This window comes from Hypomesus nipponensis, chromosome 15 (genome assembly GCF_054491055.1).
Source record: "Hypomesus nipponensis isolate SF chromosome 15, ASM5449105v1, whole genome shotgun sequence".
NCBI classification, from domain to species: domain Eukaryota; kingdom Metazoa; phylum Chordata; class Actinopteri; order Osmeriformes; family Osmeridae; genus Hypomesus; species Hypomesus nipponensis.
In genome coordinates this window covers 13,643,396-13,659,558 of record NC_140375.1, presented here as the reverse complement: position 1 = coordinate 13,659,558, position 16,163 = coordinate 13,643,396, and the positions used below count along the sequence as shown (strand labels likewise).

Sequence of the window (16,163 nt, the reverse complement as noted above, 5' to 3'; positions counted from 1 at the left end):
TTGTGACTAACCGAAAACTGAGGTTAAAGGAGATAGCCAGGACTCTTTCCATCGCCAATGAATGAGTCACTGAAGTCTTTCTTCCTAAGCTTGTTTCTTAAACTTCATGTACATTTCTGTTTTAAGAACCCTCACAGACTTGTCATCATGCAGTAATTCAAATTTAACTATAAGGTGAGTAAAGATGGTCAGCTGAGGTACTGCTAACCTGCCCTTTCCAGGTGCAGAGATGTTTCGTTTTTTTTTACCTTGTTTTCTTTCTCCTCATCTTTGATGATGAGTTAGGTCTGTGTAATAATGGAGTTTATGTAGGTGGTATGAATTGAGAGGGGGTGGCTGTCTGTCTCTGATGTGGCGCCAAGCCTTCCCAGTCTGTGACATTTTACTTGACATTCAGGTGAGTCCATCCACAGGATCCAGACTACAGCTCCTTTCATTACAGGGATATGAAAAGACTTTCGACACAGTCTAACCAAGAATGTGAGCAGTTATATCATCTGTATGATGCAGGTACTGTTTGTCTGTGTATACTTACTGTACTGTACTGTTGGCTATGATAACAAATCTAAGTTAGTATCCCTATGAGAATGTCTGATTCTGCGAGTCAGTATTTTGGCAATGCTGCATCGTTTGTCATTTCATTGGCCGTTGTCAGAACACAGTACACTGGTACTTGACTGTTCAAGATCAAAGCCTTGGAGATAGGAGCTATCTAAATGTCTTGAACTGAACATGACTAATTGCTTGTAATTAACGTGGGACATCACATAAATCAATGGCGGATCTATCAACAACGATCTAGGATGGAGGGCAAATAGGCTGAGGCCTGGAGCCAGAATCAGGAAGAGAAGGGTTCATGTTCATGAATCACTGCCTTTACAACTGTTGAGCTATCATCACTAACAATGGGATCACCCTCAGGTAAACTGTGATGTGTGTGACATGAAGTCTAACTCAGCATTCAGCTGGTGGAACGGAGGTTAAAGTCCTTATTTAAGCATTTACTGTTTGGTGTTTGGGGTCAGCAAGACATCTCATTGACTGAGTGACTGTGTAAAAACCATGGTTTTAAAGGTTGTTTATTGATCAGACATGACAGTAGTGATCAGCTATATTACCCCAGTAAGGTTAAAGGTTAATTGGAAAAAGTTGTGCACCAGACTCAGTTGTCATTGTGGTAATTCCTACATCAACACAGGCAGACCTACTGGAGTGTGTTTGTAAGGAATGTTTTGGTTGAGCGATCCGTAATTACACAGGTGCACCATGGGGGATTTCAGCCCGGCCGGGCCATCCCTAAATGTTCCTGGCCCGACCTTCGGTTCATGGCCGGTCATCTTGGCTAACGGGTCGGACCTCGATGACATTATCATAAGCGAGTGCTCTGACATTATTTATCCGCTTTGCATGCTAGGCTGATTCAAGGCTAACTTTAGCTTCATTTTTATCTGATCAATAATGCTAATGACCAGGGAGCTCTGGAGCGAGGATGTGGAGAAAATAGGGATGACACAGCACTTCAGGAAGTCTATCTACCCCTCCCCCTTCACAGCCCTTCATCCGTGGGGCTTTCAGAGAATAGTTCGGCCATAGTCTGAATAAGACGGAAGCACACTCATAACGGGATGAGTATTTTGTGAAAGTTTTATTTGCTTGGTTGATTATGTCAGAAATAACCAGCAGTGACTACTGTAAAAGCCTATAGATGGCAGGCATGAGTTAAGTTTAACTGATTTTTGAGATGCAAAACCTTAAATCGACACAGAAATAATGATAAGCAATGTGTCTGTCACTATTGACTTGTACAATGGTTGCATTTGTATAATTCTCCAACAAACAGAAACCATTCAGATGCATTTGCTGTCATTAGCTGAAAGAAAGATAATCTTCTGCTGTCCCATTTCATATTACCTCAGGGCTTGACCTCATGGCTTGATATGTACCTACATATGTAGAGAGATAGATAGATAGTAGATGATAGATAGTGTGTGGTGTTTTGCTCTGGTGTCAGATCTCTCTGTAGATGAGCACTCAAGGCAGGTTTATGGATGATGGAAGGAAGTCTAACAGCTCTCCATTACAGCAGCCTTGCAGTGGAAACCTCTTCCCCCTAGAGGGACCAGAACAAAAATGACTCAAAGTAGCTCTGCTAAAAGGGAACGTTTATGTGTGATTCAGGCCCATAAAACTCTATTGATTTGCTGCTTGCCTCCCTCCATGCCACATCCCCCCCAGCGGTCCAGGCCAAAGAGGGAGTAATATGTCCCCCAGGTCTAAGGGTGAGTGTGAATTTTTGTGTCGCGTCAGCTGAGCTCAATGCAGCAGCACAGTGCTCGCTCCAGATGAGTTGGAACTCTAATTACACTGGCTTTAATTAAGTTCTCTGTCGAGCAGAGCAACATCTTTAACTCCTTTCTTGCCTTTAGCAGTGGGCATCCATAAATAGCAATGGGTGCATTCATCAGGACCTGTAAATCATTTCAATTACATTGAATCTTAGTTACAGAAACATTAGAACTAATTTAATCTTTGTTTGCTAGTTCAATTCTAGCATCCTAGCTTTTTCCTGCACATAGGATTGACTCTCTTTGCTCTTGTGTCACAGGAGACTAACCTTTTCACCTTTCAGTTCCTAAGGTGTGGTCCATCTTTTCTGTTACTTCAGCAAAGCATGGTTCAGAAGTTCACTACTGCTACAGAGCTGTATCCAAACATCACCTTGTATGGTCACGATATGGCAGTTGTTCTCTAACTGTGGGGAGGGACCCCAGTGTAAGCATCAAGTTGTTGTAGAAGCTGTTGTGATGTCATAATCAGTTTAAAAAAACAGTATTATTTCATCATATTTATATTATAAACCACATCTCTCTAGTTTGCAAACAAAAACCCTGGCCATTTTACATCAGTTTTTGGATGAGTGTTGGTGAGTCACCTGCCCCATGCTTAGGGGACATGTAGGGTTGGCGCAGGCAGCAGCAACCAGCCTGCTCTGGAGAGAGCCCTGCAGAGTGTGGGGGATGCCGGGAGTGGTGCCAGGCTTGGTAGGCAACACCCTGGATCTGACTTGCCTCACCAGGCGCCTGCTGCCAGTACCCAAATCAGAACCATCTGCCGCCCATTTCCACTGCCATGCTCTTGCTGCCCTGATGCCACAATGCCCTCTCTGCCAGGAGGCCACAGTATTTCACCAAGGCTGTGATCCTCTACCCATGCACCAGCCACCTGAGCCTTCGCTGAGGACCTCCGGTATCAGCAGGGTGACATCCCCACCCGACACTCTGTCCCTGACTGACCCCTAAAAGTGCTTCTGCAACTAGTGCTTATTTGTTGTTTTTGTCACATTTTTCTTACAGTTAAAAGAAGTTTGTACATTCTTTGCTTTTTTTGTACCTAGTTCTTCTCACACCCAATCCATAAGGTCTCTAGTTTCACATGCATGGACCATAAAGATTACTGTCATTTTGAATCACGTCGCTTGAATGGATAACTGTAAATCATATTAAAAATACTGCCTGCATACCCCTGTGCAGCCTTTCCAAGTATGACTTCTGTGCAGTGCATCTGAAGCACCCTGCTGCAGTAAGTATACTATGTATTAGGAAGCCAACATTAGGCAGGGCTATTTACCATCAACACTCATCACTGCTGCATGTGCATTTCCCTGTAATAGTATATTGGTCACAGATTCAGCTACTGCACAGCGAGAGAAACTACTAAACAACCATTAAGCCTTCAGCCTTTAAGTGTGCAAAGCCTGACGCCCACCAAAGCAGCGCTGGACACTCATGAGAATATTTTTACTCACTATGCTTCAGACAGCTAGAAGAATATTAATCAAGTCTGAAGTCTCAGTGTGTAGTGATGTGTGGTGGGACCTGGATAAAATGAGGAACAGGGGAGGGGAGAAGAATGAAGAAGAAAAATCTAGTGATTTTTGTTCCTTTCTGGAAAGAACGATGACATACTTCATTCCAGGTAAAGCGGTTTGACACAACCCTTGAGAGACCCATCTAAATGATCTGGCCTGTACATCCAACTGGCCTAGTCATCACCCACCCTTTTCCATGTTTTCATCCAATTTTGTGTATGTGTGTGTATGTGACAGAGAGTTGTGCACCAGTCTTGCCAGCTACATGTCTGTGAAATTCATAAACCTGAGAGGTTCCCAAATGTCAATGTTTTATCACGAGTGATATAGTTAAGGTTGCAGACTGTATGCATACCATAAACTGAAACGGAGAGTATAAGTTTCCCTCCTGCATTCTCCATAACTATTGATCTTTAGCCCTGTTTAACTAAAATACCAAAGGTAATCTAATTTGCTTGGAAAACAGCTTGCAGGCTTTATGCTCATGTAATTATGCACATTTAGTCAGGGTTGTAAGATACAACAAAGGTCTATGTCAAGAGATTAACATCGAAAGCAAATGTTCCATGTAATTTAATCAGTAATTTTTCTAAATATGTAATTTGGAATATATAATTATCTATCCCTGTCGGTAAATCATGACTGATTTAACTGAAGTAACTGTATTTACAGAATCAGATGTGCTGTATCTTTAATAATCGGGTAGACGAGAAATTGTCAGGCTTGTAGGCCTATCTAGTTTGTTTCAAGTAAAGCAAACATTTTTCATAAGTGATTTGAGGGACACTGTAAGATCATAGCAGCGATTCCCAACCTGTGGTCTGTTAGCGTCTTACTTATTTAAAAAAGAAAATTCATCATGACCGAAAAGTCAGGCTCAAACTCAATTCAATTGCCTTAAAGATCCTTGGTATCCCGGATGTTGAAATTAGATTTTTTTTTCGGCTCGAATTTTTTTGGTTCGAATATTTGGGATCTGAATTTTACTGTTCGAATTCGAGCAACCTAAATTTACGAACTTGGATCGGATTTTTTAAAATATTGAAATTCATATTTCAATTTGTAAGAGGTGAATTCAAAACCAATATATTCCGGGGTGTTAAAATTTCAATATTAAGTAGTAATCCAATGCCTTTTAAAATGTAAAACATTATGTCACTGATTTGTTTCCATAACACTTTGGCCTCTTTGATCTCTCAAATACATTGTGTCGTGAAAACGAACTGTTTGGCTCCCGTGGTGTTGTTAAACATGCGTGCATTAGCGCGAACTAAGTAAACGGATGTGTTGGGCGGCCGCTAAAATATTTGAGCTATGCAAGTGGGCTGCAAAGTGGAAAAGGTCGGGAATGGCTGCATCTAGCGAATGTTCTGGTGCTGCCGGGCTTTTGCTTTGTGTCAATCTTAGCGGGGGACCTGAATGACTCCAAGGGAAGTTATTACTTGATATGAAGGTTTCCTGTTTATGCAAAAGATTGTGCTGTGGTCTGTGTGCGTGTATGTGTGCGTGTGTGTGTGTGAGTGGTGGGTCATTTTTGCACACACATTGAAAGGAAAGAGACAAAATGTGCTTTCATGGATACTTTTGTTCTAGAAAATCATGATGTAGCAAAAAGGGTTAGGGTTTAAGACAAATGCTGTGAAGCAACCCTGTGTCACTGAATGGAAAACCTCAAACTTGCAGTCATAGGGGTTTCATATCTCATTGTATGATTTGTAAGTGTAGTTTTAAACCACAGGTATCAAATGACTCAAGGCTTACTGTCATTGCCTTGTGACATGTCATCACCAAAAACACAAAAGTGAATCTACCTCAACCATAAATCCAAAAAGACATGGTCTAGACTCTACAGAGAACAGTAGTTATTTGTTGGTCTGAAAAAATGTTTTTCCATTAGTTTTCTCCTCATCCACATTTGTTTCCCATTGTGCTGTTCCCTGCAGGGTACTGCATTGACAAATTAGTGTTAAGTAAATTGGCCAAGTCTGACCGTAAGAAAAAACACAGCCAATAAAATAAATTACAGGGAAATACCGTGTTGTAAAACACTGCCTAAAAATGAGTAATTTCCAGACGAGAAGGGCGTGAGAAAAAGTGAGTCTGACTGGAGTCACAGAGACACCGTTTTAAATGTGATAGAGGAACTGACATCCTGCAAAGATAGCACTCAGCTGCTCATTAAAGGAGCAGACGTTCAAAATCTAACTCTGTCCTTTATAGAATTGTGAACAGATTGTATTTACATGTATATATAAGTTAGTGTTAGTGTGTGTGTGTGTGTGTGTGTGTGTGTGTGTGTGTGTGTGTGTGTGTGTGTGTGTGCATGTACATACATATTTGCCTGCGCAAATAACACTTTTTTGCATTGAGGTTTGGGGTTAGTTGCACACACCCTCTACAGCTGATTCTGACCACTTTTCTCTCTACCTTCACTCACGCACTCTCATTTACACACACACACACACATACACACACACATACACACTGTTAAATACCCTCCCAGGTAGACTATGGTTGTGAGATTCATTTTTCTTTCAATGACACCAAGATGGAAGGCTCAGGGCTGTTCATCTTGGGCTTTGTCCTATATGTTACTCACTGCTTAGAAATGCTGGGTAAGTGTGCAGTTACAATCCATCTGTGACTGAGCAATGTTTATGTGTTTAGTTTATTACCCCTTAAAGATGTGTTTAACCTGTTACATTTATACTGAGCAGGGCTGCAACAGCTTCCCTGGCTTGTTAGTCTAATTGTGACTTGCTTTACAAGCAATAAAACAATCACATTACATGACATTTTTAGTGCATCTTGACTCGTCAAGAGACATCAACTTTGTATGAACATGAACATCCTCGATGGACCTTTTACTGACAGGTTTTAAAGTGCATTGTCCAGTAGTGTCATCATGTAAACCATTTTTGTTTTGTTTTATGACCATTAACATTGTATAAACTGCCTTTTAGGATCCCATTAAGTTTTTTGCAATGACTTGCAATGAGTACTGTTGTGTAATTCACAGAGGGAAAAACCCTGTGTTTTGTTGTTTTCTGAGAGAGATCCCTCGTTGTTCTGTGTTTGATCTGTAAAGAGGAACCCGTGCAGATGTATCTACCCACTGAAGATGGCAGTTAGACGATGCTTTGCAGCAGAAAAACCCATTACTCATTCTTTCAATGATCTGACTCTGAAGTCCTCTCTGGTTAGCAGAGTCACTGTGGAGTGCAGGATCCACATAGCTTTAAGTCCTCTTGGACTGAAGCCAGAAGATGAGGCATGCAGTGAAATCAGACTGTCTTGTGAGAGACTATTTAATCAGGGTGTACAGTGTGCTGCCCCTGTATGGCAGTTAAACTAAGACATTTACAGAAATAGTTCAACTGTATGTCATTGGTGAGTTGTTGCTTTGTGTGAGACAGAGCCTTGGAGGCACATTAAATCTGCAGAGCCAAATGATTGTATGATTTCAAACGGTTGCTTGGTGATTACTTGCCATGTATCCTGTAAGTGTGCTCCAGCAACGCTTGGATGACTTTCATTTTGAGCTATTATTTGCAAGGGCAGATCCATTTGTATGGCTAATAAACTCACAAAACATGATATACGATTTACTGCTGGATATGTCCAACCCCTCCCACTGTGCTTAGGCTCTCTTGTGGTTTGGGAAATACTCAACATTTTTTCCATGTGTGGTGAAGTGCAATATAACACAACATCTCTTAATCTTCTAGGTCAGTACTGTGATGATTGCCAACTGTATGAAAGTAGAGATATTAGATATGTAGAAATATTACAAAGACCTAAATACTAGTTGTTGTTGATTGCACCATGGCTGTTGCCTTCATTGGCTACAAAAAAAGTTTGAATGAACAATTGTCCACTGCTGCACCTAATAAAGGCCAGAAGGGTACTAAGATGCCATCATTTACCACTTAATGTACTTCAGACACAGTGATAACATTTACATTTGGTTCAATTTGCTGATCTGATAAACTGTGCCCTTAAACACATCTTAATCAAGAGAACAAAGACTGATGCGAATGAGTTGGTATGCACTGTCCTCCTCCACGCTTTAAAACCCGTCAGGATTTATTAAATGTCCTTTCCTGTGAAACCTCCCCTAGCCGTGCTTGAGAGTCTATGACAGCGGTAAGACAGAAGGTTAGAGGGTGTCTGGGCAAGCATGAGTGTTGCTTTCTGGACTGTTTTCATTTCATTAACATAATGGCATTTTCTATTAATTCACCACTGGTGGGACAAGGCCACATTTGTCAAGTGTCACATTGTGTTTCAAGTTCATCCCCTGTCTTTAGACTGAGATTAAGACACAGTCCACCCGCTGTTGAAAACGTCTACATCATAACTCCTATATATCGGATTACAACCATCCTTATCTGTCCTGCATCTCTAAAACTGTAATAAAAAAAAACACAATTATGTACTTCAACTAACAGGAGGAAGTCAATCAAAGTATTGATAGAGGAACATACACGCTCGCATACACTAGCTGGAAGTAGCTCATATATCACAGCTCAGCTCCACACTCCACACAAAGACACATATATGCACACACATAGACAATGAGATGGACAGATAACCCAGTTTATGTATGTCACACCAACAGACATCACTTCACCACCCTTCCTCTTGCCAATAACGTTAGCTATGTTGTCACCCTCAACGGAAATATGCTGTTTTGCTACTATTAGTGGTTTCAGCAGCATGCCAGAAATCACTGAACTCTTTATATGAACATTACTGTGTTTTGTGTAACACGATCCACTCAACCAAGTTGTGTTTTGCTTTTTGCTCTGCCTCAGGAGCAACGAATCCAGACATTGAGATGACTCATAATGTAACCGGAGTCCTGGGAGAGGACGTGTACCTGCACTGTCGATACTTGGGACAGAATAACATCATCAATGCCCTATGGAAACGGCGGATTGACTCCAAGCTGAAGCGGCTGACAGGTTATCTTGACAACAACAAGGCCTTCACCAAAGACCCCGACTTCTCTGCCCCTGCATCGGCCACCAACCTGACTGTAAGGATGAGCGTGTCCAGCCTCGAAGCTGAGGGAGAGTACATCTGTGTGTTTGCTTCTGACGAGGAGGAGTTCACAGACACCATGATTCTCAATGTCTTAGGTAAGACTGGAGCAGGAAATGATAGCAACTGGGAATAACAATGATAGGATAATTGAGGGAAACCACATGCTGACCGCATGTGTTTCATGTTCCCAATTCTAAGCTCGGCCAGACATCCAAACATCAGTGACGGAAGAGACAGTCAACGGCACCCACTACCAGTCTGTCACCTGCTCTGCTGTCAACGGTAAACCCAGGCCTGAGGTCAGGTGGATGATCCGGGGGACCCCTGTGGAGATGACTAACACCAGCCACACCAATGGCACTGTGACAGTGAGCAGTGTGCTCCGCTTCCCCACTCACCTGCAGGACCAGGACAGGGTGACATGTGAGGTCCAGCACCCTACCCTGCCAGAACCAGCCCTCGTCACTGTGAACGTGGAGACTTTCGGTATGAGAGTTCTGAGATTGTTTCAATTTATTGGATTATCCGGCCGTGCAGGAACAACTTTCTGAATGATCACTGTCTTTTGGTGGTATGCAAATATGTAAATACCTGGTCTAAGCTTAGTTTATAGACTAAATTAGGATCTCTTTGTTCACATGTTTAATTCTAACTGACATTGTTTTGTGGGAAAATTACGCTCCTTTCATTTGCAGTGGCTCCAAATGTGACCATAGAGGCAGACTTGGTGATGGAGGAGGGTGTGGATATCTGGAAGATCACATGCAGGGTGTATGGTGGAAGACCCAAGGCTGGCATCTCCCTGGCATTGCCCATCCACCAGGAGGATGAGGGTGGACCGTGGCGGGAGGGGGGCAACATTTACGATACCCAGGCCAGCTCATACCACCTCCCAGCAAAGCTGTACGAGGGACAGAATATAACCTGTGTGTTTGACCACCCCATGTTCACCCACAGGGAGCCACGGACTGTTACTCTGCCATCTTTCTGTAAGAATCATTACCTTCAGCACTGTTATCTTCAGCACTGTTATCTTCAGAACTTTTACCTTCAGCACTGTTATCTTCAGCACTGTTATCTTCAGCACTGTTATCTTCAGAACTTTTACATTCAGAACTGTTATCTTCAGCACTGTTATCTTCCGCACTGTTACCTTCAACACTGTTACCTTCAACACTGTTATCTTCAGCACTGTTATCTTCAGCACTGTTATCTTCAGAATGGTTACCTGCAGCACTGTCATCTTCAGCATTGTTACATTCAGCACTGTAACTTTCAGCTTTTACAATATACTATACTGTAAAAGCAATGCTATTCTAAAGACAAACACAAGCTCTCGGATCTGACATATTTCTCCCTGCCACTGTGGTCAGATTTGTCAGCTGTGCAGTTGGTTAACTCAGAGTCTACAGGAAATGACAACAAAAACCAGGCCATGAAAGCAGTGGTGTTAAAGGAGGGGCATGGTAACATCACCATCACCCTTCAGGTCATCGGAGATGTTCCACGTTACACGGTGATGTGCATCAAGTAAGATTTTAACACATATAATTGTTTCCATTATTTTGAAAGGAACAATTAAGGAACAATTGCTTGACTTTGAATGTGCCATAATAAAACGAATCAGGTCAGAAACTCAACTCAAAGACTTTAAAACAAAGTCTTAAACTCCACTTCAACTACTTTAACTGTTTTTATTCATTTGAGTACAGAGTGGTTAACTTAACCTATTTATCACGTTGGCTGTGGTGAGAGGTTAAGATGAAAACCACATTACAGACGTTTTTTTCTCATTCAGATAGAAGTATTAGTCATACAGAAACATAATCAGCCAATGGACTACTTGAGATCAACCAAAGGAACTGCTGTTTGTCCAACACTGAAGATTGTTACAATTTGTGTCCCTATCTTACCCCTCCAGAGACGACGGACCCTTACCAGAGGGTATGGAGGTAACTGGCAGTGTCCTCAGAGTTCAGGGCCCAGTAGAGCTGACCCATGCAGGCCTGTACGAGTGTGAGGCCTCCTACCAACACCTAAAGGCCTCTGTCAAACTGAACGTCACTGTCAGCGCACATGAAAAGCTACTTGGTAGGAAGTTCTGAGTTCTAGCACAGACGGTTTAAACATATCCATTAACACTGCATGGTTTATTTCAGCATGCATGCATTGTTCACCTTATAGCACGGCTCGAAATTAACGGCGTCCCGGGGACGATGAAAAAGTTGTCTGGGACAGTTTGGGACGACTGCGGGACGATAGCCGAATATAAAATACATACACTAGTGGTTCAACACGTTTGAACACAAGGCGGGTGAAACATATCGCAGCTCTAGCTTAAAATGCCATAAACTATGAATAATGTATTTACATTACAAGCGCTGCTATGCGTTAGCTGCTCCGTCGTGCGTGGCCGCGCTTTGTCACGTCAGACAGTGGCCGTCCATCATGCATAAACTAGCTAGCTACCAGCTAACAAAAATTCCAAACCGTATTTTTCAAACCCTGCATACGCCCATAACCACAGCCACTGCCGACATTACAAGACCTGTAGATCATCATGTCAATTCAAACATCAAGTTAATGACAAATACCGAGCTAGCTAGCTAACCAAATGGGGACCCATATCGACCGGTTACCTCTTGACAGTGACACTCAGAAATTTAACGAAAATGTGGATGTAGACCCAAGACAAATAAAAAACGTTGTCACAACGTTGTACAACGTTGTACAACGTTGTACGTTGTATCTATATGTAGATACACACCTATATTAAACTATTCCGGCCTTTAAATCCAATAGTGATTGGATTGTTTTTCAGACATTCTCTCACAATTCAGACATTGATTTGATCCCCAACGACTATGGAAACTGTGAGTAGATGGAATATTGATGTTGGTCTTCTCTCTGTCTCAGTGCTTGTTACTCCCAGAATAAGGATTGATACACAGGAAAGACTTGAAGACAGACTCATTGAGTGTCTGGCTGCTGAGGCCGTCCCTGCCGCCAACCTGTCCTGGCTTCTTCCTGAGGGTGTGTCCGGGCTCCACTGGTCCAATTTCACATCCCATAATGGAACACACTCAGTCAGGGCTGTGTTAGTCTTGCCTGTCTGCCTACAACAGGAGCTCAGTGTGGAGTGCATGATAGATCATCCAGCCTTCGAGAAGCCAAAAAGCAGACGCATAACACTCCCTGTGTGTGGTACGTTCAACAAACCCAACACAAAGACAATCCTGTCTGAGTAATGGTCCTATAAATATTGTATTATTCATTCCACTGGCTACCCTCTGATCTGCTTCCATACAGCCCCTCCAAACATCACTATAGAGTCCAGTTCAGAATGGGTGGACGGCACAGCATACACACTTGTGCAGTGCAGTGTGGACAGTCCTCACCCTGTGGCCAAAGTGTCTTGGAGTGTCGGGAGCAGAGACAGTGAGACCAGGGCCCTGCATGGGGTCCAGATCCTGCCTGAGGTGCATGCTAGTAGTCGTGTGTCTGTCCAGAGTAGGGTGAGATTCCCTACCGCCATGTTCTCTGGTCAGAATGTAGCTTGTGCGGTGGAGCATGCTAGTCTGGAGAGAACTGAGAGGAGACACATACTGGTGCCGGAGCTGGGTAAGGAGGGCTAATCCATGCAACTGTTCTGTCAGGTTTCTCTGTGTTTCAGTATGCTCTCTGTCTCCAAAATGACATGCTTAACTCTCTGTCTCTTTCTGTCTCTCTTGCTCTGTATCTCTCTCTCTCCCCCCCCCCCAGAAGTCCCAGTGATTAGTGTGTCTGTGAGGAAGCAGACACACTCCTCTCTCTGGCTAGCAGAATGTGAGTACAGAGGGGAGGGTGTTGGGGTACACCTCTCCTGGGTCCTAGCAGAGAACACCACATGCCAAACCTCTTCCTCCCTCCACTCGTACTATGAGGGCCAACAACTGCACTCAAGACTGACCTATGAGTTCCCATTGGCTCTGTATGAGGGACAGGACCTAACCTGTCTCATTCAAAATGAACATGGACTGAAAGCGAGAAGGACAGCACATGTTCCCATATATGGTAAATTCAGTGGGTCGGTCTCAGAACTGGACTATTCATACATTTTTCCATGGAGGCACTTTTAAGAGATTCAAACATGCTCATTTACTTTGTTCTGTGTCTAAAGATTTGTTTTTGTTGATATTTTTTTGTTGATGTCTTTTTTCTTCATACAGACATCTCATTTATCAGAGTACTGAATCAGACCACTCCACTTAACAGACCTCACGGAAGGGATCTCATCATACACAGACTAGCTTTGCAGGGGAATGTTCACGGCCAGAGAGTCCTGTTCAGAGTCGTTGGCAGTGTGCCCACCTACAACCTCACCTGTCATAGGTAATCCACTCTCTCCGCTCTGAGATTACCCTTGCAAACATGACACAGAGGGCTGTTCAACACTGAAGTGCTTTTGGGCCTCTTTGATCCCTGAAGAGTGTGTAGGTTTAACTTTGAGTAAAGCACAAGGCAGAGACACATTTGATAATATTATTAACACTGGTAATTACTGTGGTAATTATTCTGAGAACATTGTTCTGGACCAGACTGAAGCTTTCTCTTTTTATTGCTTTATGAGAGCTTTTAGCAAGATCATGAAATAAGCGTGTGACCATAAAGCTGTCTTTATGTATAATTAGGATATCATCAGGCCTGGTGTTGCTGCTGGGGGGGAAAGGGTTTCTGACTGGCAGGGACGAGGTGGCACTAAAGCAGCCTTTCATCAGAGAGACAGAGTGACTCATAAAGCACTAGATCTTGAGAGGTCCTGACACTCTCACATCCTCCCCACAGCCTCTCATAAATCATCTGGTTATGAAACACAATCTCCTCATTCATAGACAGATTTAGTTATCTTGTGAAATGATGATGGCTGCTACACGTTAAGTCTTATTCTCTTGAAATGACAGACTGATGGGAATTGCCTCCAGCTCACTCAATGGGCGAACAAGCCAAACTTACTTGTGTGATGTGTCCTGTGTTTGGCAGGAGTGATGGCTCAGTGGCCCTGGTGGAGGGCTCAGCCCTGGTGTTTCCTTCTGCGGTGACAGAGAGGGAAACAGGCCTGTACACCTGCCAGGCCTCCTTCTACCACCACAAGGCCACGACACTCATTCAGCTGGAGGTCAACAGTGAAGACCAAGAGCTTAGTGAGTGTTTTTATTCATCAGTAGATCTCCTGTATGAAGACAGACAAACACAGTATTGTTGTGCCTTTTTTTCTAATTGCTCTGCTTTATCAAATCTGTTGACTTTGTTTCTTGTTGCAGTGTACCTTGTCATTGTTTGCTTCTCTACGGCCATGGCGGTCACACTCCTTGTCATCGTCACTCTCTGTGTATTCTGGTGAGTCTGAAATCTCTGCAGGAGACAGGTAGTAGCTAGGATTGTGACTTGCTGGCAGGTAATATGGCAGCAAGATGCAGACTGTCTGCCAACAGAGGAGTGAGACAAACAGGAAGTATGGCGGTTCAGTCTGACGGTTCTTCTGCCGCAGAACCAGGAAGTGAAGGACTCTTTTCTCTCACCTTCATGACTAAAGTAGCTCTCTACTATTCACAAACAGGAAGTGTGGCAAGAACAGCAGGTGCCTCTGCTACCACAGCTCTGCTGGCAAGAGACCAACGGTTTTGTTGACTGTGGTGTCGGCAATTGATTTATTTTCCATCCATAAATGGTAAAAGTTTAGAGAGTAAAACCATGAGAGTTAAACAAAGTAAAACTGCCATCACCGACACTATGTGTGCAATTATGCTTTGTAAGAAGCACACTGTGAAATAAACCTTTCAAGAAAGTTCACATCTGGTGCAGTGGTATACTCATCAAACGTAGGCTAACATATTCAAATGACAAAATGCAGACACTGCAAATTTGTCTTGTTGTGATTGGAAGTGAATGTAAAGCCAAGTGTCTCATAACAACCATGTTTTCATGACTGCTGTCATCCCAGACTGCTCCTCAGTGGTATCTCAAAGTTTTTCCACATTTCTGCAAGCATCCCATAATACCCATAACCTCCCCCATGTATGTCAGCTCTCTTGTGTGGGTAGATGGTAACTACTCAGACTCGGCGTACTTCAGTATAGGTGCAGAGGCTGTTTACATAGGAGGCCTGTCTCTCTGGTCAGTGCAGCACACTTGGTCAAGGTGCCATTGGTCCAGCGAGTCCCTCTGTCCCATTATTGCTTGATCCTGTGGGAGGGTCCTGTCAGGTTAATTTGGGAAGGTCAGTCAGACAGCATACACAGAGAAAACAGGACTCCCCGAGAGGATATCTATTTTGGGGAGTGTGTCACCAGGGCAGCACTAGGAACACTTTTTGACAGGTCTTCACTGGCATGGTAGGTGTCATGGGGGGGGGGGGGGGTCATGATGAATGGGGTTAGGTTTTGTTTCTGACATGAGAGAGATCAATGATGATGTTTGGGGTCAGCACGGCTCTATTGATATTCCCCTCGCAATATGCATTTGTCTCAGAATAGAGATTTTGTCATACAACACTGCCCCCATCAGGTGGATTTAGGCACTAAATGTACTTGAGTGTGATGAAATTAATTTTCAGCACCCTGTAGATTATATTTCACTGATAACTTATTTTGTGTTGCAGCAAAAGCAGTGAAGCACACCAGCCATCACCAAAGGTACGTGTCATCTCCTCATGTCAACAGAATTACCTGCATTTTAATATGCTCATTGTCACATCTTAGAATAGTTACTTTACATACCCTTGTTCCTCAATTGATAACTTCAACGGATTAAACAAATCTCAACCTCTCTTCTTCGGTTTTCCCCTTCTCTCTGAATCTGGTGGCCCTTCTGTAGAAGCGTGAGTCTTTGGCTGCCCTGACCAGCCTGATGCAGGGTCCCTGCTCTCCTGACCTGAGGAAGCCTGCCGTGGGCTCAGAGGAAGGCCAGGAATATGTCCAATTGTTTAGCTATAATATCATCCTAGATGTTAAGTCCACTGTCTAAGTAAACTGCCGTGCTCAAATACTTTTAAGCTGGCCTGGCTGTGTTGTAGTATTACTGCCTTGCTTGCGTTTTCTTCAGAATTGCAATATGAACAGTACACAAAGTTGTGTACCACAATTATATACCAAGCAATATTTTTGGTTTATTAACTTGCATTAAAATCTTGCATTTCTTGTTGTGTAAAATTACTTTACAATTGTTTTGTTTGTTGGATGAACAACATAAAATAAAAATATGCACACAG

At 43.0% G+C, this 16,163-nt stretch overlaps 1 protein-coding gene across 1 annotated transcript; it reads left to right on the top strand.

Annotated features, from left to right (window-relative positions):
• Positions 1–6,401: 6,401 nt before the first annotated feature.
• Positions 6,402–16,153, top strand: LOC146257619 (uncharacterized). Its single transcript, XM_084674524.1, has 14 exons — positions 6,402–6,483; positions 8,686–9,012; positions 9,116–9,403; positions 9,613–9,906; positions 10,291–10,447; positions 10,839–11,008; positions 11,834–12,121; positions 12,227–12,538; positions 12,680–12,970; positions 13,126–13,288; positions 13,937–14,097; positions 14,218–14,293; positions 15,555–15,588; positions 15,770–16,153. Exons 1-14 carry the CDS (start codon positions 6,417–6,419, stop codon positions 15,917–15,919), a joined length of 2,778 nt encoding a protein of 925 aa, XP_084530650.1. The 5' UTR covers positions 6,402–6,416; the 3' UTR covers positions 15,920–16,153.
• The last annotated feature ends 10 nt before the right edge of the window (positions 16,154–16,163 follow it).